Below are 20,046 nucleotides of genomic sequence, written 5' to 3' on the forward strand. Positions count from 1 at the left end.
TAATGAAAATGTCTTTTCTCTGCATGTCTTTGTCAGATCTGACTCCATCTCAGACTTGTCTCTATCACACATGCACCATCCATTTGCTCTTGATATATTATAGAAACATATAGTGTAAAGATTTTATGATTGCACCATCAGGCTTTTGGTTGTTTTTTATTATTATATTCAGATTTAAAGGTATTTTATAAATTCAGATTTAAGATAATCTTCATTTTAAATAAGACTGTGGACTATACAGTAAATTGATATGTTCTGACACAAGTGTAAAACTGAACTATGTGACCCAAGGATTGTAGTGCTCAGTACAAAAACATTACACGTGTTCAAATGCAATGCACCTATTTTACATTGTGATTTGCTTTGTTTACACAATCACAGTTATGACATTTATGACAAATAATCATCCTTTCTTCCATCCCCTGTAACACCTCTCTGGCTATCATTTTAAGATGAAAGGAAAAAGCATAATTATTAATATTACATTGCTGTGTTCACCAATTATTTAACACTGAAATGGCACTTTAAAGTCTAACATTTTCCATTGTCTCAGCAGTATAAAAAATACATGGCCACAACAGGTGTGAAAAATGGTCTCAGTAAAAGTTTAAAGGCGAAAAAGGGAAAGATTTTAAAGCCACTAAAACATATATACCAAGATGTTGTTTGAGATGTAAAATACACATTACCTCCATGAATAACTGCATGTCCTAATTTTCAGTTGCAAAACAACAGTTCTCTCCTTCACAGATAGCTGAATTATTAGGTCTACATGATTAGTTTTAAAAGAGCTCAAAATATCAGTGGGAATCCGCATCACTATCTGTCCTCTCAGTAGTCATGGCAATGTTTAGACAGTAGTTTTCACATAAAAAATTCAAATCAGCTGCACTCAAATGGAGTAAGAGGGAGCAGAAAAGCAAGCTGCTGGGAAGAAGGCAGAAAAAAGGAGGGTGTGATAGTTATCTGACAGATGCCTTGATAGGATTTTATGGTTTTGGAGTCTGTTTTCTCAGTCTTGAAATTTTCTGTTGTCTCTATTTAATGAGCGTGTTTGCAGGTGGTGGTAGCCAGTCCTTCTCTCCTTTCTCCTCAGCAGCCCCTCCCTTTCTTCTTCTGCTCTCCATGCCCATTTTATTGCTTTTTTTTTTTTTTTTTTTAAACTTGGGTTGTGTGTCATGAGGGAATGAAACGTTTTCATCATCCTTTTAATGTTGCCATACGTTATGTTTTCATCACTTCTACTCATCTCTTTCTTCCACCTTTTCACACTCTCGCCCCCCTCATCTTGCACACATCTCTCAAGCTGTTGTTTGTATCCAACTATAGCAGCTGCCACACACTCTCTGAATCCACTTCACAGATTTTTTACCTTGTGTAAAAAACTGTCATAAATTGTTATGTGTCTGGAGTTTCTCTTGATGTGAAATATGTAATCTGGCACGGCATAAAAGTGTGCTGAAAACTGCTCAATTTGCTAACATTAGCATGCTGAAATATTAGCATGTGCAGATCCGTAATTCAAAACAAGGACATGTAGCTGGGTGGCACCGTGGTGAAGGGTAGGGTTGGGATTTGATAGCAATATCAAATCCGAAATCTGAATCCTTTTGAAACTCTCACAATATTTCAATATTTGCAAGTAACTGTAATTTTTCTGTTGGGGCTGTTTGTCATTGCCTAAATGTTTTCTACATTGTACCAGAAACCAGATCCAGAATGGAACCAAACCCAAGAGGAGGGGGTAGTTGGATCTTGAAATGATAAAAAAATTGTGAAAGAAAGGCTTGAAAAAATGTTCTTTTAAGTAGAGCTTCACATTTTCATAAGTCTGTCTTAAATTTATACTCTCATGTGCATAAGTACAGTCATGCATTTTGTGGTTGCTGCAATAATTCTTCTTGTCTAAATTGGCAGGGATTCAGCTGGGACGGGAGACACGATCCCAAAGTTTAACCAAAGTTAAACTGAGGCTTCAGCAGTAGCAGTTGCATCAATCAAGCAGGTCTCTTCTGAATTTACAGTCTTTCTGTTATGAAATTCCCTCTTTTTATTACTGCTGTTCAGCAAGGAAACAACTGTGTGTCTGGAGAAAAAGAAATGGGGAATTTTGAACTGAAATGATTGTAACTTTGGAAGAAACTGCACTTGCTTTGTCTAACTGAGGCTACCGAAGCCTCATGTTAGCTTTGACTACACTTTAGTAGTCATTTTTACACAGTATAAGGATATTGATTTTGTCACCCATCTCTTACAGTAGAGTCAAGTTAGGATTGGATCCTTTCAGAACCAGTATGAAAAGGAACTGATAACAGCATCCAATAACTCCTCCAGTTTGCATATGGATATGTATGACACATTGAAAAAATACAATAAATTCAATTTGGTTGTACTGCATAAAAACACTTTCATGTTACCTTCACATCACAATCCCATCAAACTCAGGGAATTGGGAAAAAAAAAAAAAAACCATCAGCTGTTTCTGTACAATTAGTTTTTTTATGCTCAGATATCACAGAGAACAGACACTGTCTCACACTGCAGCTGCATCAATCATAACTGGCAGATTTTGTGTTAGAAAACCAGAGAGACGCCTGGTCTTATTGCTGCACCAGCGACTCCTTGTGGTTTGCTGGAGCACCTGTGCAAAGAGGTGTCGGATTGCATTCTCAAGATATTTACACATCATGTGAATCTATGGAATTTGGTTGAACCAATCAGTCTTTCTTTTTGCACTTATGGAAACAATTACATAAAACTAGAGCATTTCAACACCGCCCACTTAATGAGGATGTCTCAGAAGTGGTTTTAAAAATATAAGCTGAACAGACTGGATAGCTGGTGGGGCAATTTCCTTTTTTTTTTTTTTTTCTAATCCATACAGTCACTGTGACTCTTCTGCAATTTGTTTTGGGCTGTGAATGTCTGCTCATATGTTTAATCTTTTCACCAAGCAACTATATGAGCCCAAACCTCCCCTGCCGCAGAGACACACACACACACACACACACACACACACACACACACACACACACACACACACACACACACACACACACACACACACACACACACACACACACATACACACACACACACACATACACACGCACATACACATATCGTCACAGTGTTTTTTTTGCTTTGAATGGTGCTGCATAACCTCATTAGCAGCTTATGAATTTTTTAAAGGGCCTTTTTTTTTTTTTCAGAAATTCCAGACAGAATGAGAGGGGCCTGATATCTGTCCCACAGGCTGGAAAAGAGGAAGGAAAGGGCTCCAATATTATTCAGTCTATCCAATTAGGCAACATATATAAATAGAAAGTCTTACGTAAGACGGCATGGGAGAGAAAGAGCGAGAGAGTACGAGTGAGTTAAAGGTAGATTTTGGATTTTATGCGACACATTAAGAAGGTCTGCAGGAATGGTTGTATCAATATAAAACAGTAGCGTTACTCATCATATTTCTTTCTTTCTTCTGCCATTTCTTACTGAATTGTTTGTACTTTATAATTCTTATTTTGGCTTTCTCTGTGAGGCTCTTGTCCTGTCATAAAACTGCCATATATGAACAAATAAATTACACATTACATATCACAGTGATAGCAGTAGGGACCACTGACAGCTTGATACCTTGATACTTACCCAAAAGAGTCGGCTGAGACAACCTTGCGAGGATGCCCCCAAAAATACCAAATTAGTGCAGCATATATGACAGAAGACAGACAAGAAGACAGAGAAACGGCAATGAGATTGTGTGTGTGTGTGTGTGTGTGTGTGTGTGTGTGTGTGTGTGTGTGTGTGTGTGTGTGTGTGTGTGTGTGTGTGTGTGTGTGTGTGTTTGTGTTTGTGTGTGTGTGTGTGTGCGTGCGTGCGTGCTTGTTTCCAGTTAAGAATAACTTGGCTCAGCCTCCTCTATCTCCTCTGTCAGCCTCATGCCTCCATCTGCCCTGTCAGAACACCCCCCCCCCACACACACACACACAAAAGGTGCAGTCATTTATTATAGTTGATACACCTGTCAGCAGTTCATTTCATACCTCAAGGAGCAAACAGTAGCCACACTGCCCATGCAGTTTGCTCTGACTCATATCTCTCACATGTACAGTACTATGACAAATACTGTAAGAAAGCTACTTTTAGGTCCATGATAGGATTCCTTTGTCACAAACCACATTCATTTTATGCTGTAGAGATAAAAAATTATGAAGTGATCAAATGAGGTACTCTCTTCTCTTCTCTTCTCTTCTCTTCTCTTCTCTTCTCTTCTCTTCTCTTCTCTTCTCTTCTCTTCTCTTCTCTTCTCTTCTCTTCTCTTCCCTTCTCTTCTCTTCTCTTCTCTTCTCTTCTCTTTGGCAGTTGCTAAACGCTGTAGTGCTCATTTATCTTTAAGTGATGAGTCTTTACAGAGTGGTTGACCTTCGTGCATTAGTTGGTCACACTGGTGTGTAAAGTGGAGGAACATGTGAGGTGGATGGAGAGAGGAATGAAAAGAGAAAGAGAGAGGAAAAGATATCAAAGGAGATTGGGAGAGAACATCTACAGAGAACATCTACACTAAGACATGTTTGAAAAATTTGAATGGCCCTGACCTTCGCTGCTGCAGTGTGTGTGTGTGTGTGTGTGTGTGTGTGTGTGTGTGTGTGTGTGTGTGTGTGTGTGCGCGCGTGTGTGCGTGTGTGTGTGTATGTGCGTGTGTGTGTGTATGTGTGTGTGTGTGTGTGTGTGTGATTGTGTGATTGTGTTTACTCAAATGAGATATGTGTGTAATGTGATAGACTCTAATTGAATTACTCTCTCTCTGGTCTTTTTGTACAACGGTCACACACACACACACACACACACGTTAATAGAGAGAGAGAGAGAGAGAGAGAGAGAGAGAGAGATTTAGGACACCTTGTTGTGTTTTTAGTTGAACATTGCATTTACCCTGAAGACTACTACTCTTCCCTTCTGTTAATGGATGCACTGCTCCTGACCTGGTCACAATTAAAACCAAAAATTAAAAACATACAGTTCATAATGTGATGTATTTTTAATGTCATTTCATTTTTTGTGTGCTCATTCTTTCTTACAAGTATGTGTATGCTTGTGCGGAATAACTAAGACCTGTGTCTAACCCTAACCCTGAACCAACCCCCTTCCCTTCCCTCAAGTATTTCAGTCTCTCCACCATAGCCTGTCCAATAAAGGCAGAAAATGCCGTGCAAGCCTAAAAGTAAACAAAACACTGTATTTGTACAGTGCTGCTATAAATAACTTAACATGTGGTGGTTTAATAAATCCAGAAAAAAAAGAAAAAAGCTTGGAAACCCACACTTGCACACAAATATGTTCATAAACAACAAACATAAATTCTTTGTACACCAAAACTGGGATATTTCCACTGGTTCCCAAGGGACCACCGACCAACATATGTGGCCCCCATATATGACCACATACCATTCACTTGTCATGTAACAGACTTCCCCACTAGATGTTTTCATTATAGGGAAGTATTGTATCTCCTACATACTAAATGAGTCTCATCCATGTCAGTTTATTCAGGATTTTCAAGTGTCCACTGTGTTTACCTTTCATTTTTAAGGCATTGTTCATCTTTAAAATTGGCTCTTTACACTGAATTTTTCTTGATCCATTTAAAAGATATGAGCACAGACTGTGGTAAAATAGCACTTTCATTATGCAGAAGTAAGAAACGCTCTCCTTGTGTCTGAAGTTGTGAGCAATTATACACTTTCAGTCTTCATCCATCTCTGACTCTGTCACAGACCGCTCGCCTCCTTTTGTCTACCCCTGTCCTTCTCCTCCATAGCTGGAGGTCATCCTATTTTAGCACTTGCTCAAAACAGAACTGATGTAACCCAGATTTACACGTGAAAGGAAAGTGTGTGTGTTGGTGGTGGTGGGGGTGCAATTGTGTCTCTGGAAAGTCGTGTGTGTGTGTGTCTGTGTGTGTGTAAGTGTGTCAGTGACGCAGGAAGAGAGACGGCAAGGAATCGTTGTGTAGGTAAACGAAAAACACAGAGAGAAAGGAGAGACACTGTATGAGATTATTGACCACCGGTGGAGTGCATCAGGGTCATCACAGAGTCATCATGGGCAACTTGGCTGACCGGATTGGGCCTAAGAAACGGTTCGTCAGGGAGGCGAGCTCTCTTCAGCAGCACCTGCTATCTGACAGTGGGGATGTAAGTGCTTACTGATTGAGGGTGCTGCTCAGGGTACATTCAAGGGTTTAGACTTAGAGATTTGCATTATTGTGGCTCAGCTGCATGAAATAGGAAGTATCTCAGAAATCTTGTGAGAGTTGTAGTGATAGAAATGTTTTGTTTTTTTTTGCAAGCATGGGAAAAGTGTAATTTATGTTAAAAAATTGACTGACTTAGTGGTTTTCTTAATGCTGCGCTGAATTACACGAAACTTTAACTCATGTAACTTGAGTGAGTTAAACCCATAATCGTTTGCATTAAGTCGGAAGACAGCTAGCTTTTCTATTATTCAGACTTTATAAACTTAGAGGTTGTATGTGATTAAGTGTGTGTAGGCTGAAGTAGAACAACTATAGGACTTTGATGGTGTAATTTTTCAGAGGGGCTCTGTGGCACAGAGGTGACAATGATGATGACAAATTTTTCAACAACTGGCTGCATAAATATGGTAATGATAATGGTCAACAAACGAAAGCTGAGAATTCCAGTAAGTGCATAGTGCATCGTTACTCATTTATCACTATTTCCTGGAAAGTAACATTAATATCTCATTGGCATTATGCAGTTGTCACTAATGACCACAAAATCATGACTAATCTCCACCTATCAAACCACAGCAGTAACAACAACTAAAACTGCTTACCTCACCTCAGTAAAGTCTGCATACATTTATACTACATATCAGTTTTGTACTTCTTCATTGGTCAGTTATTGCAAACGATTTCACTCTTGATCCATGCTTACAAATCATATTTCATGCTGAATTTGCGGTTATTGGTTTTGAAATATTAATTATCGTTTGTACACTTCGAGCAGAGAATGTGATGATTGAGAAGAGAAGAGATAAGAGGCACCGAATGCAGAGAGACGCTGCTAAACTAGGTGAAATCACAGTGTGATGGTTTGCGTGTAGGCCGCGGAACGGCAAGAGAGCACTGTCAACAGGCGGATGCTGTGCATACAGATACAGTCGTTTTTTTCCTCTGTACAGGTCTGTATGTTAAAAGGTCAGAGTGTTCCTTGTTTATTATGTTCGGGATGACGTTCATGTGACGTTTGTAGACACAGTAAATAATGGTGCGATTTTGATTTGATTACTTCAAGCATAGACTCACTGTTGATGCTTTTTCTAGGAATAAGAAGACATCTTAAACATATCTATAAAGATGTGAGGCTGTAGGTACCTGTTTGCAACGTGTGTATGCATGTGCAGGAAGTATGCCTTTTTATGCATTTTAAGTTTCTCTGTGCTTTTCTGGCACTTCATTGACTGCATGACATACAGGCTGCCACTTGCAGTTTGAAGGCAGGGTGAGAACGATAGGCACCTAGGGACTCATGTCAGCGAAATACCTACTTTATGGTAGCCATCCATAAGATGGCCAGGGCTGGACCAGTCTCTCTGGGGTCTCGTTGAACCGAGATGTACCCTCTTCCTCCAGTCGAGCCACAACTTAAAGTGTATTTTGCTTTTACTCTGATTTAATATGGTGGCACAGATTGCCAGGACTGCAGAGATAGTGGCTATACATCTAAATATAATCACTTAAAGACCTCCATCTTAGCAATATGATTGCATTTAGATCTACGACCACCAACAACTTACCTAGCTGCATTGGTGATGAACGTGTTCTCGTGAGCTGCGTTAAATTCCCTGTTCCATTAAGTGCAGGACAAATGGCAATCAGCTTCTGAATTATTCACGAACTTTTATGGGAAAGTGTGCAGACGTTTTCCAAATTAATAATACATTTTCCATTTCATTGGTATGTACATACATATCCCAAGCCACATTTCAAAATAACAGATTTTATGTAAACAAAGACCTATGTGCACTGACCTGAATACTCTTCTTATCTAAGGCTCAAAATAGTAAACTCATGCTTATGCAATTAAAGCACAACTGATATGATTATGTGAAAGGGCAAAAAAAAGCCAAATGATCACTGAACTCACTTACTGCGTAAATGGTCATGACGAAAGTAAACACGCAACACTACTGATGCTAAAAAAAGCAACAGAAAACTTTTTGGAAACAGTATTCGACTTCAGAGAGCTTCTGCTCGGCCCCGTCATGTGCTTATCATCCTCCCTGGCGGCTATAGGAAGGGCCTCGGGCCAAAGGCTCCAGTTTACATGCTCTTTTCATGGCAACTTCGTCTAGGCAAACCACAGCAGAGCTCTGAGCTGGAAACCAGACAAACAAACTACAAATAGATGAAAGAGTGTGGGAAAGCCACTGAGTTGAGAGGAAATCGCATTCCATGCTTTAAGTTTTTTATAAAACACGCGTTTGTTTGTGTGTAATGCATATTGACAGTTAGTTACCATGCTTTGTATCAGATTGCACCGTGTCCACGATTAGCTCTTATGTCTGACATGAGAGCAATGGCTATACTAGCGTGCTCTTCATTACGTATTACTATGAGATAATGGGACATTGATGTGCTGGTAGTTTTATCTGTAACTAACTCAACTGTGATGGAGTGACAAATTACGATACCGTGTTCAGCACCAGTGTATTGGACTAATAGAGTATGACGCTGCTTGGTGTGATGGTGTATAGGGACTTGCTTTGAAAAATAAAAAAACCCTTTGATCCCTGAGGAGCATGGCCGGATACGACATGAACACTTGATAAGACACTTTACATTTTATATCTCATCACTCCTGCTACTGTGTTTTTCTGGCAAGTATCTGAAAAGCTATTTTAGAGATTTACAATATCACAAAAACAAAAGATACACTTCGGCATTCTCCATCCTTATCATTATCATTATTACAGTCGCCGGCATTATGTGTTCTTTGAAGCCTTTTTTTATTGCCTTATGGAGATTACCTTTACCACAATGAGGACATGTGCACTCGTTTTAGTGCACTCATCTTCTGTGGTGTGCACATTAAATTTAGAAAATTCCACTTCCTTCTGTGCATTACTCATTGACTCTCTCTGTCTACTGCCATATCCCCCTCTAATGTGTACACTCAAAACACTCGTGTGTACATGAACAAACTTCAGTCTAGTCTATCCCAAGAGCAGAGCTAATTTTCCATCAGCAGTGGGTGCAAACAATTCAGAGGTAATTGCAGCTGAGATTGCGCTCGACGAGGGCATGGAGGATATGGGGCTGGGCAGTCAGTTGGGACAGTGGGAGGGATTTATAGCTCATGGCGATGCTCTACTAGCACTTCTCTTCATCAAGCAAAGCAAATCACCAAGAAAATTATAATGACCTAAAAAAAAAATACATGCATCATCAGATACCTTTATTTCGATGTGTTTGAGATTTTGAGAAATACGCTTATTCACTTTCTTGCTGAGAGTTAGATGAGAAGATTGATTCTGCTGTTGTATTTTTTTGCTACAGCCTGCAGCTGATTGCTGTAGCTTGACATAAAGACCGGAAGTCGGGAGTCTTGTTATTTAACTCTTGGCATGAAAGCCAGTAATTGTTGAACTTTTTAAACATTCATAATATATATGTAATCGTTCGTTGCCACATAAAGGCAAAACATTATAATTGGGTTAATTATAAAAAAAAAAAAAAAAAAAAAAAAGGTACCTGAATGTGTGTCCATTCAGTAGTATTACATACATTAGCTGTCACTGAAACCATGCTAACCTGTGTGGAAGCAGCTTAGTCGAGGTGTGTTGACAGCAGTCCAATGACACACTGGAAACTCATCTGCCAGATGGCTCAGGGGGAGGGCTTCAACCAGGGAGCACTTTAATCAATCTGATTAAGGGGAAATGCTGCCTGTATTTTTAGCCACTCCATGGCAGGCCAGTGGCCATTCATTGAATTTTGTTTCATTAGCTCTTATGTTTATCTCTTGGATGGTTGGATTTGTAAAAAGGGATAGCTAGAGTAAAGTAACCATTAGCTATTTTAGCTAATACAGTTCTTTAGGTAATTCATTTTCTGAATAAGATAAATAGTCACTCTATTATTCTGATGGTAAGAGCTTCATTCATGAACTGATTCTGGTGCCGAAACTGACAAATGAAATATGTCTTGGAAAAGGGTAACTGTTTGTTTCTGGGACTGCAGCCTGGGTCTATGCCCAGATGCTGCTTAATGCCATGAAGCAACATGACCTTAAGATGAAAATCTCTAAAGATTTGCTTCCACCGAGTCATGGAGTTTCCAGTGAATTCCCTCAAAACAGTTCAAATGCTGAAGGCGATTTGGTCCCAACATGAATATAATGTTATCATATTCAGTTGAATTTCGCTTTTAGTTCCTTTAAACCCCTGACTGACGGACAAACATTCTGTATGCATCACAAAACTGAAGTATCTCTTAAATCTGGTTCAAACTAGGAGACAGCTGTCCTGTGAAATAAATTGCAGCGCGAACATTAACGAAAGCTCCAGCCTGCTCCAGACTGTTCCTGCCTAAAACATATGGTCTGCAACCAGCTGTCAACAGTTTACTCATTTGCTGGCATGACTGATTATTTTAACAGATGTAATGCAATGATGTGCAAGTCACTGTCAGGAAAACCATCCCAGAGAGATGCAGCAATGCCCAGTTGAACGTCACAGCAATCATAAATTTGCAATAGTGGCAAACAAAAATACACAAGAGAAATGGAAATTGATACTGTGTAAGCTGTATCACTCTCATTAGGAATGACCTGTATGGTCTTCTGCATCTGTCATCTTTTATCTCTCACTAAGACAAAATGTGCATGATGTCATTAAGTGGTTTACATTGTAGTATGCACTGTCTGCCTCATATTTACACACCAAGACTGTGTAAACATGCACACTTCCTCTGTTTGACAGATTAGGGACGTAAACCCTCCTGCAGCTCTGAGACCTCTGGTTCACTATGACTCACAAAGCAGAGAGTCCCAACTGGTTGTCCTGTTTGTTTTTATTTTCTCAATGATTACATTTTGTAAACATGTAGCTACAGTACGACTGTATTGATAGGAAGAGTTCAGAGGTAGGTACTGAGTGCAGATTTTAAAGCTGGGTGATTGTGTGTGTATATCTGTGTGTGTGTGTGTTTGTGTGTGTGTGGATGCAGGTGCATGTATGCCTCTGGGACCCTGAACTGCTTTATCGCAGATGTGTTTCCTCTAATGTGGGACAGTGGGGAGTTGTCTGGAAAAACCTGGCCATATGAGGCAATGTTTTCTGGAAAGCCTGAGCCTTTCGCATTATTTTTTTTTACACTTTTTTCATCTTAATGCTCGGGGGTTATGGAAGACAGAGAAACAGGAAATCTTATCTTAAACAGACACAAGTATTTCACATACTAGCTGTGTGGAATTTCAAAGTATATTAATGACAAATGTCAGTATTTGTGTTTGTGGTCATCTGTTTGTCTGTTGCGAGGTTGAAATTCAGATTGCGCACATCTTAATTTTGGGCATGCATAAGTAGTGTTACTTTGCTGTCTCTAGGCAACCATGTAATCAATTTATGTCAATTAGTCCTCTATCTAATGCCATCAGCTAATACAGACAAAAAAACCCAGTCATTCCAAGCCTAAACACAAACTTCAACAAACTTTCCCTCCATTTTCATTGTTTACGTCAGTTGTTCAGTGCAGCTAAGGGTGATGGGAATGTCATAATTGTTGCAGGTATTTGGCCATAAAAAACCCTTGTACAAATTAAATAATTTATGGAAGTATGGTATTCATGGAAGTCATTAAGATGCATCATCTTGGCACCATGGATGTCTTCACCAAATTCTCTAATGTTGAGATGCCACGTCAACTGTGAAAAATAGGCACAATGGCGAAACTCCAGATGACACGCTGCAGCAGCGAGGCTCGAGCCATCAGTGAGAAGCGCATCTGATGCAGGCCGCTCCAACATTGGTGCCAAAATGAAAACCAAGATGTTATGTGACCACCACTCACGCGTAACGCAGGCAATGTGTCCCGCAATTAATCATGTGGGCAAAATGAATGAATGCTTGTGAAAAATAGTTTTTGAGAGTTTTCAATTCGCACCAAAATGGTGAACCAGCTGACATTGCAGTCCATAGAGCCCTTCTACCAGCATGGCTGAAAATGCTTCAGGTATGCCAGGTGTATCACTGTGATGCATCTAAATTACAATATATGCTCAGAACACTTACAAACAATTAGAAACACTTCCTTTTTGGTCACAATCTTACATTTTAGGTAAGCAATAGTCTCTCCTCAAAGAGTATACTTTTCAGGATCCAATTATTGCCAGCTTGATGACTAAGCATTTTCCACTTTACCCACTGGGGTTTAAAGAGTTTTTGCTGACTTTTCCTGATCTGCAGAATCGCATGTAATCCTTGACGCGAGGACTCAAAAATAACCTTAGATAGAATTATGAGATTTTCACTGGCAGCAATAAGGGTTTGCCTGGGAGCTAGTTGTTTACATTGAGGTTTGTGTGTGTGTGTGTGTGTGTGTGTGTGTGTGTGTGTGTGTGTGTGTGTGTGTGTGTGTGTGGTGTGTGTGTGTGTGTGTGTGTGTGTGTGTGTGTGTGTGTGTGTGTGTGTGTGTGTGTGTGTGTGTGTGTGTGTGTGTGTGTGTGTGTGTGTGTGTGTGTGTTTGTGTGTGTTTGTGTGTGTGTGTCTGTGTGTGTGTGTTTGTGTGCATGCGTTCTAAGTATTATGGCCTCTGCTGAACCCTTACAGACTCAGATTCAGTCCAAATGATGGATATCAAAGAACATCAACATTGATTTCTGTCCGCTCTGAAAAAGCCCCTATTTCATCATCTCTTGGTGCAATTGAAAACAGTCAGGCTCAATTTCATAAATCCTTTTGCAATCTAACCTGCTTCTCTTTCTTGTTTTTATGTCTTTATTTCTCTACTTAGGAATTGAAAATATGTCTCTTACTGTACCCCATGTTTTTCTTTTGTTATTTTGCCTCTGTTCCGTGTTTGTCTGCTTTTTCACGTTTGTGCATTGTATTATTTTATAATACTTCACATTAACACACAACACACTCTGCCTTGTACGCAATACATTTTATGCTACATCAAAGCAAAACAGTCTTTACATTGCTGCCACTGACGCAGGCTTTAAATGCCTTTTTACCCTGCATTAACATCACTAGCAGTGACAAGGCTTTAACCACCAAACACTTTGTGCCAGTAGACCCTACAACAGCAGCATTCCCATATTCAACAGGACATTGAGTGACATTGAAAGAGACAGATAGTCCAAGACATAGCTACACAGCAGGGCATGCAAAAACTCATGCAGCCAGGAAACAGGCAAATAAAGTAGCATCATGATTCACCAATGACCAGGGCAGTGAGCGTCAAAAAAAGCCCTGAGGACTTCAGTCAATCTCTGAAGACTTGCACAAAATGGAAAAAATTCTATTTATAGCCTGACTTGTGCCCAAAAATGTCAGGACACAAATGTTTTGCCTGACATCGCCGGAAGAAGAACAATCGAGGTAGATGGAAATGATCAAATTGGAAAGAGGAGAAAAAGAAAAAAATTTGCTTGAGAACAGTAGGTTCCTTTAATGTTGTGGGTTATTCAGAAAAAATAAAGAATAATAGAGACAATTCTTCAACCTCAGTGATGTAACAGCAAAGGTGGATGAGAGGAGCTGATGTGAATGTGTATAGGTGTTTGAATGACTGGATAGTGATTTGGTATTGTATATTTTTATTGGTATTATATAATGTGATTACATGATCCTTTAATTTGGCCTGCAGCCATAGATTTGCATATTACAAATGTATGCACTGGATTATATGTGTGTGGATGTATAAGGACATGAAATGAGAAGACATTTACTATAGTCAGTTCTTCCCAATAAAAACTGAACCATGCTTTGTTGCAAGTGTAAATTGTATATAAAATTATGAAGTAGGCTCAACAATGTCAATGAGGTAAATTATTACCCATCAGTTAGAAACGATTTATTTTGAGAACAATTGCAGCAACAGATGTAAATATCACAATATCAATATCACTGTAAAGAGTTCTAAACTTGTCTGCTGTATGTAAAATATTTTAAAGTCAGAACATTTTTTCCTGTTTTTCATTCAGCCATTAAAACTCTGCAGCACAGAAACAACCCAGACTTCAAATGACACTAATTGGCACAAAGTGTTCTTATCCTAGATATCATACTCCCATTAACACTCCTCCTTAAACTTTTTAAGAGGTCTGCTCGGAAGCTGTTTCCAAATTAGGATTTGGAGCAAAACGCGACATGACTTTCATCTGATATATGAAAGATTTTTTTCTTACAAGATCTGTCTTTTATCAAAAATACATTGCTGGAATCATGACAAAAAACAAATGAGCCCATTAATCCATTAAAAATTTGATCTGGACGTCACTGAGATCCAACAGATTCAGGACTTCCTGGAGAGTTAGCCGAGGGGTATTTATGTCGTTTTCAGTGGAAAGCTATTTGATCAAACTTCTACCAACTTAACCACTGGTTGACAAATATTTATTCTCATGTATTTCTCAGCAGGGGTGTATTGATTTGTCATCTTTTAGGAGTACCATCTTGCCATTAGTCAGATAATTATTTTGTCAGCATATCAAATTCTGCCTGAAGTGGATACTGACTATTATCTAATTTCACTAATGCTAGCGTTTTGCTACCCACAGAGCTGTGCCACTTTACAGTCTGTGGTGTCATGAAAACAGAGTTCAGATGGTAACGGGATGTGCAACGATTTAAGTTTGAGATGACACGTGCAGAAAATGACAGCACATACTGTACTAGTGGGGCCAGTGGTAGTTATGTATAATTGTGTTTATTTTATTCTTCTGGATACACACAGACACACAAACATGCTCGTGCACACGCATAAAGGTGTAACACCTCTGATACTGGGGATTGATTAAGCTCTTTTGTTTGTCATTATCCTCTTTGAACGCACTCGCTGGTCTCTCATCACAGACACACTCGCACACAGACAGACATTGGTAGCTCTCGTCTTACGGTTTCATTAAATAGGGCCCATAAGACAAGAAAAAAAACTTTTTGTTTTGCCTTTCATTCATTTTTCACCCTCATACTTTCTGTTGTACTCCTCTAATTCTATTCTCTCGTGCTCTACCCATCTTGAGCGCTTTCGATGTCCAAAGATCAGGAGACACTTCTTTATTTCTCTGACAGTCGATGCCTAATTGCCCACTTTCTTTTCATCCACCCCTCTTGCTCCTCACCCCCCTCTCTCTTTCTCTCCCTCTCTATATCTCTATATCTCTCTCTCTTTCTGTGCCTCTAGAAGTGTGACTGCCTGCTCAGCCTGGAAGCCTATTCAGCAGACCAGAAGCGCCGCGTGTGTCAGTGCCTGAAGGACAATATTGACAAGCAGCTCCAGCTTCACAGGAGGGAGCCTCACGTCCCACATTTTGAACAGGTAGGGCGCACGGACACACACATCTAAGAGCATTTCTAATTTCGATTGAGGCCGAAAATGAATCACTACACACATGAACACATGGCAATGCATGTATTAGTGCATATCCCCGTCACAGATGCCACATTAACACCACTCGCTCTCAAGCATACACACTCAGTCAGTAACCGATAACACTTTCCCGCGGCTCACACTGCCATCATTATGATTCGTCACTTGGGTCTTACATTTCTTTGGAGAACTTTAATCCTGCCTTTTATCTGCTTGCATTTGAATAGTTTCTCTGCTTTAGTGGAGTGTCAACTCAGTGCAAGTCCTGCTTGGCTCTGTTCATTTACAGTAAAAGAGTAGAGTAGATATTTGCAAGCAAGTACTGCACCTCATATACTGTACTGCACACTGTGTTGACAGCTGTGGTAAATGATATTTGTTGTGATCATTTTAAATAATAACCACATTAGACTTGATCATTCTGTTTACTATCTGTAGGATTTGAGGTTTGAAAGCCAGTTGCTTTGTCTGTTCAGTGACATATTTGTATTCATGTTCAGCTTGATTACTGAGGAGGTGTTGTTTGTGGCTACAATTTTCCGTTCATTGAACTAATGCTTTGTATTATAAATTGATATACAGTATATAGGATGTATGTTATTTGACAAATGTAAGCCCAGCACTCACTCTCCTTTATGCTCTGTTTTTGGTCTCTACTAACTCCTAAGGGAAATATCTGGCTGTGACTGTAGACAAACTGTGTCTGGCTGCTGTTCACTACTGGGCAAGTATCACAGAGTGTGTTTTTCTTTTGAGAGAGAACTGGCACAGAAAGCCAAAACAATGTGCTGAAAGATGCTAAAATTCTCCGTAGAGCTGAGGGGAGCGGCAGAATTGGGTAAAATTTCTCTTTGTCTGTCACTACGAGCGAACGAATATACAATCTCATTTGATCCAGCCAATATAAAAATATTAATTAGAGCCTCTTTTAGTCCCTTCTTACTATTCATCTTTGTAGACCTGTTATACTTTTTGGAAGCAGTGAAATGAATCAAATCACTGTTGGATTAACTCATTACACCTTTTCTCTCAATGTCGCACAATGGTGGAGCAGGGTGCTGTTAAGGAGTCACTGTAACTGATCTTTAAATGCTCACTGGGCTTCAACCGCCCTGATTAAGAGGGTGGATGCTGGGGGAGCTGTGAATGAGATTACCACGGCCCAGTTACATAGCAAAATCTACTAAAAATGATTTTTTTCCCCTTTCTTGTCAGGTTCTTTAATCCTATTCCTATTTTGGGAAATTTTTGTGAAAGGTCTGGCAAAACTTCCCATGTCTTGCTTCTTTCATTCCTTGTTTTTTCATATTTGATGAACAGCAAAGACAGCTCATTCGCTTCATCAATTTATAAGGTGATTAAAAGAGATAAATAGCCTTGTGTGTAGATGGCACACCTGTTGTACATTAGGGCTTCATTTCATCAGCACATGAAAGCGGGAAAGAGATAGGGACAAGCCGACAGTCCTTGATCCCTTTCTCTCTCTGCACGTGTGTGTATTTATCTGTGTGTCCATGTGTATGTGTGCACGGTGACACTTGATTACACAGAAGTGTAAATGAAAGAACACAGAACTTGGCCTGTATTTGAATATTCTCCAATATCTGAATTACTTTAGAGTGAACTTCATGAACTTTATTTAACATTTAGACTTTGGAACATAAGAGATAAGCCTCCAAACAAAGTTTTTACTGCTTCAGTTTTTTTCACTCTAGTGCTCCACAGAAACTCAGTGGGAATTGCACATGTTGATTTTCTTCCCTGCTTCCTCTCATGATCAGTGTCAATTAGTTACACCCAGCTGAATGAATGAACACATTTACACACACTGAAGTGTTCAATACACTCAATAACAAAATAGCTTGGCAAGCATGCTAAGTCATGTTAGGTCAAATGAAGTCAATACCATTTACTCAAACTCTATTAACAAACCAATGTATTGATCAGTAAAGACATGGTGAAGAAACTGGCAATGTATTATGTGTTATGTTTCCTTGGCCCACATGATAAAGCTTTTAAAGCAAAATAAATCTTTTAATGTGCGTCTCATAGGAGGTAGTACCTGATGCAGACGGATCTTCCTCTTTGTCTCTTTCAGAGTACGTCCACACTTAACTGGCTAAATAAAACATATTGTTTTCCCTCAATTCTGGCCCTCGATCCACAATAAGCCGGTGTTTTTACAGAACTGAAACTTGAGCTTTTTCAAAAAACTCTCCAGAGTGGATAAATCTGAAAGCACTGACTATGTGCTTGTGCGAAAGTTCTAGTAAAGAGAACAACTTTTCTCCACACACTCAGAAACGGATATTAGAGGGCCTTTTCTTATGTAATGTGACATATTTTCTACTAAAATGGAAAATGCAGGGGGGTTTAGTTAAGACAGGGATTTGTAACAAATCTGTCAGAGTTGATTGGATTGCTCAAAAGTGGGTGTGGCTTCATGAATACCGGGTGAAACTGAGCTGTATATAAGACCATTGGTCTCCCCCCTGCACCTCACTCACCTGCGTTATTAGATGGAGAGGCAGAGGATTAGGAAGACATGAATAAATTAGAGCGCAACATCAGTGGTTTGAAAAGTTTTTTTTCCAAACAGACACCTCCTAATATATCTCTCTGTTAGCAACTATCACCGATATTGGTGTAGTGCGATTTTATATATGATATTTATGTACACGAGTTGAAGATGAGTTGAGTCATCAAAATCTTTTTTGACATTGCATTTAAAAAGAGCAAAATGAGCAGTTAACACTGGAAAACTTTGAAAACATATTTAAATAATTTAATATATCTCACACAGCGCATCCTATATAATAAATAGTATATTATGGTAATAATATTTTATTTTGTCATACAGTGGCATGATAATAAAATAGTGATTTTTTTAACATTTAAATCTTATATGTCTCGCTTTTGCTGTTTGTTGATTTAGCCTTTTCTATGCGTTATAGTGTGGAATAAAGAAACGTAAAACACTAGCAAGTCATTTTCGCACCTTAACAGTGTTTTCGGATTTGGCAGGCGGACAGATGGACATGATTTCAGTCACAAAAAATCACACATCACACATTTTCCTGCAGGGAGACATCCTGCAAAAGCTGATGCTACATTCTCAGAGAAATTATACATGTAAGGATGCATGCATGTCCCGACCTGTGGAATTAATCCTGTATACCTTCTTTGAATGGTTGTTAGAACCTTTTACTGCATTACTCTTATTAAATGGAAATCTGAACGGTGTCCTGAAGGCAAGGGAATACAGGCTTAATCATAACATTTTACATCTAGACAAATTAGTTCACTTTTGATTGCATTTCTCCAGAGTACCTTAGAGGCAAATAGTTTGTATTCAGTCGACTCCAAATGTGTTTAATTACTGTATATGCAAATCAGCTTTTCTCAAGCACGGGAGATATGAGGGGAATGCCTTTGTAGTATCCTTTCTGTTGCACGGGACCCTTTAAAACCGAAATGTGTTTTACTTGAGCACATGGGTAATTTCATATTGGCAGAGGAAAGGAGGACACTTTTCTCTAGATAGACATGTACAGACACATGTGGGTCAGATCCCTCCACAAACTCCATGAGATAACATCAAAAAAGTTTAAAGCATGATGACAGACATCTGCCATGTCACATTGATGTGTATCTCTATTTAGGACGCCACTGTCCACTTGACTCAGAATCATTAGTTTGTATAATCTAGAGTTCAAATCATCTCCGAGAATGTTCCAGTGATTCAGCATGGAAGAATATTTCTTTGGTAGTGCTTTAAGTGCTCCAGTGCTGCCTCATTGTAACTGCTGAGTCGACACAAGAACTTGCTTTCTAAACGGAATCGAGTGTATCTTTGATGCACAGTGTGTTTTCCTGCCAGTGAGTAAGAATTGCAGCAAAGGAGCTTTAGAAAATTACCCATTGAATCACACATTTCCCTTGTGTCAGAAAACTGCATTTGTCCTCTCATGCACAAAGCCGAGTAAATCCACACTTAGCTGAAGCATGCACTTTCGTCAAGAGTTATGTTCAAGTGTGCAGAGAGAGCGGAATTCTCTCCAAAGGCTAAACACCCGTACTGTAGGAATCACATCCATTCTTTCTACTCATGTTACTTTGTTCATTCATGTTTTTAAATCAAATGGGGTTACCCTGCTGCTGTATTGATGTCAGCGGCTGCCCTAGTTCTTTAGATTCCTGAACACTTTGATTGCTTCCCATTGGAAAAATTTGGACTCGAGCCCTTTTCACTTGGAGATTCTCTAATCCTCCAGTCTCCCTGCGAGCAGAGCGTGATGAGAGTTTGCCAGTTTCTCTTTTGTGTGTAGTGTCATTGAAAGTCAGCAGATGGTAAACAGAGGATTTTGGGGCAAATGGTTATGATGACTAACTTCAACTTGAATAACTGATGCCTCTGTCTTTCT

General features: G+C 39.3%; 1 protein-coding gene across 6 annotated transcripts in view; it reads left to right on the forward strand.

Moving 5' to 3' along the window:
• Window positions 1–20,046, forward strand: part of rgs3a (regulator of G protein signaling 3a) — a 144,611-nt gene that overhangs the window by 66,729 nt on the left and 57,836 nt on the right. For 5 of the 6 annotated variants that reach the window (XM_056403040.1, XM_056403041.1, XM_056403043.1 and 2 more), the window contains one exon: window positions 15,437–15,571. In XM_056403040.1, coding sequence (XP_056259015.1) covers window positions 15,437–15,571 — 135 coding nt within the window. Of the gene's footprint in view, window positions 1–6,063; window positions 6,195–15,436; window positions 15,572–20,046 lie in introns of those variants that run through there. The other variant, XM_056403045.1, reaches the window with a different exon arrangement.

Source organism: Seriola aureovittata, chromosome 18 (assembly GCF_021018895.1).
Source record: "Seriola aureovittata isolate HTS-2021-v1 ecotype China chromosome 18, ASM2101889v1, whole genome shotgun sequence".
NCBI classification, from domain to species: Eukaryota; Metazoa; Chordata; class Actinopteri; order Carangiformes; family Carangidae; genus Seriola; species Seriola aureovittata.